At 70.2% G+C, this 258-nt stretch overlaps 1 protein-coding gene across 1 annotated transcript in view; it reads right to left on the reverse strand.

Moving 5' to 3' along the window:
- Window positions 1-6: 6 nt before the first annotated feature.
- Hdac11 (histone deacetylase 11) overlaps window positions 7-258 on the reverse strand; it is a 13,841-nt gene continuing 13,589 nt past the window's right edge. Inside the window, exon 9 of the mRNA XM_033759517.1 lies at window positions 7-258. This exon is cut by the window's right edge and continues 193 nt beyond it. Coding sequence (XP_033615408.1) covers window positions 24-258 — 235 coding nt within the window. The 3' untranslated portion in view covers window positions 7-23.

The raw sequence follows: 258 nt of genomic DNA on the forward strand, positions 1-258 counted from the left end.
GGGACACCCGGGCGGGCAGCGGGTCAGGGCACCGCGGGCGGCAGCAGTGGCGTGTCCGAGTTCTGTGCCGACACGCTGGGCGACTCGGGCCCGATGAGCCCCAGGTCGTGCAGGTTGAGGATGGAGTCGGCGATGATGCGCGCCGTGCGCTTCTGGTACCCGCCAGAGGTCACCATGAGGATGGGGATCTGGTGAGCCCGGACCACGCGGAACACCAGCTCATCCCGCTTCACGATGCCCTGCGGGCAGGGAGGCTGG

The sequence above is a fragment of the Fukomys damarensis genome, unplaced genomic scaffold (assembly GCF_012274545.1).
Source record: "Fukomys damarensis isolate Sample0158 unplaced genomic scaffold, DMR_v1.0_HiC HiC_scaffold_37, whole genome shotgun sequence".
NCBI classification, from domain to species: domain Eukaryota; kingdom Metazoa; phylum Chordata; class Mammalia; order Rodentia; family Bathyergidae; genus Fukomys; species Fukomys damarensis.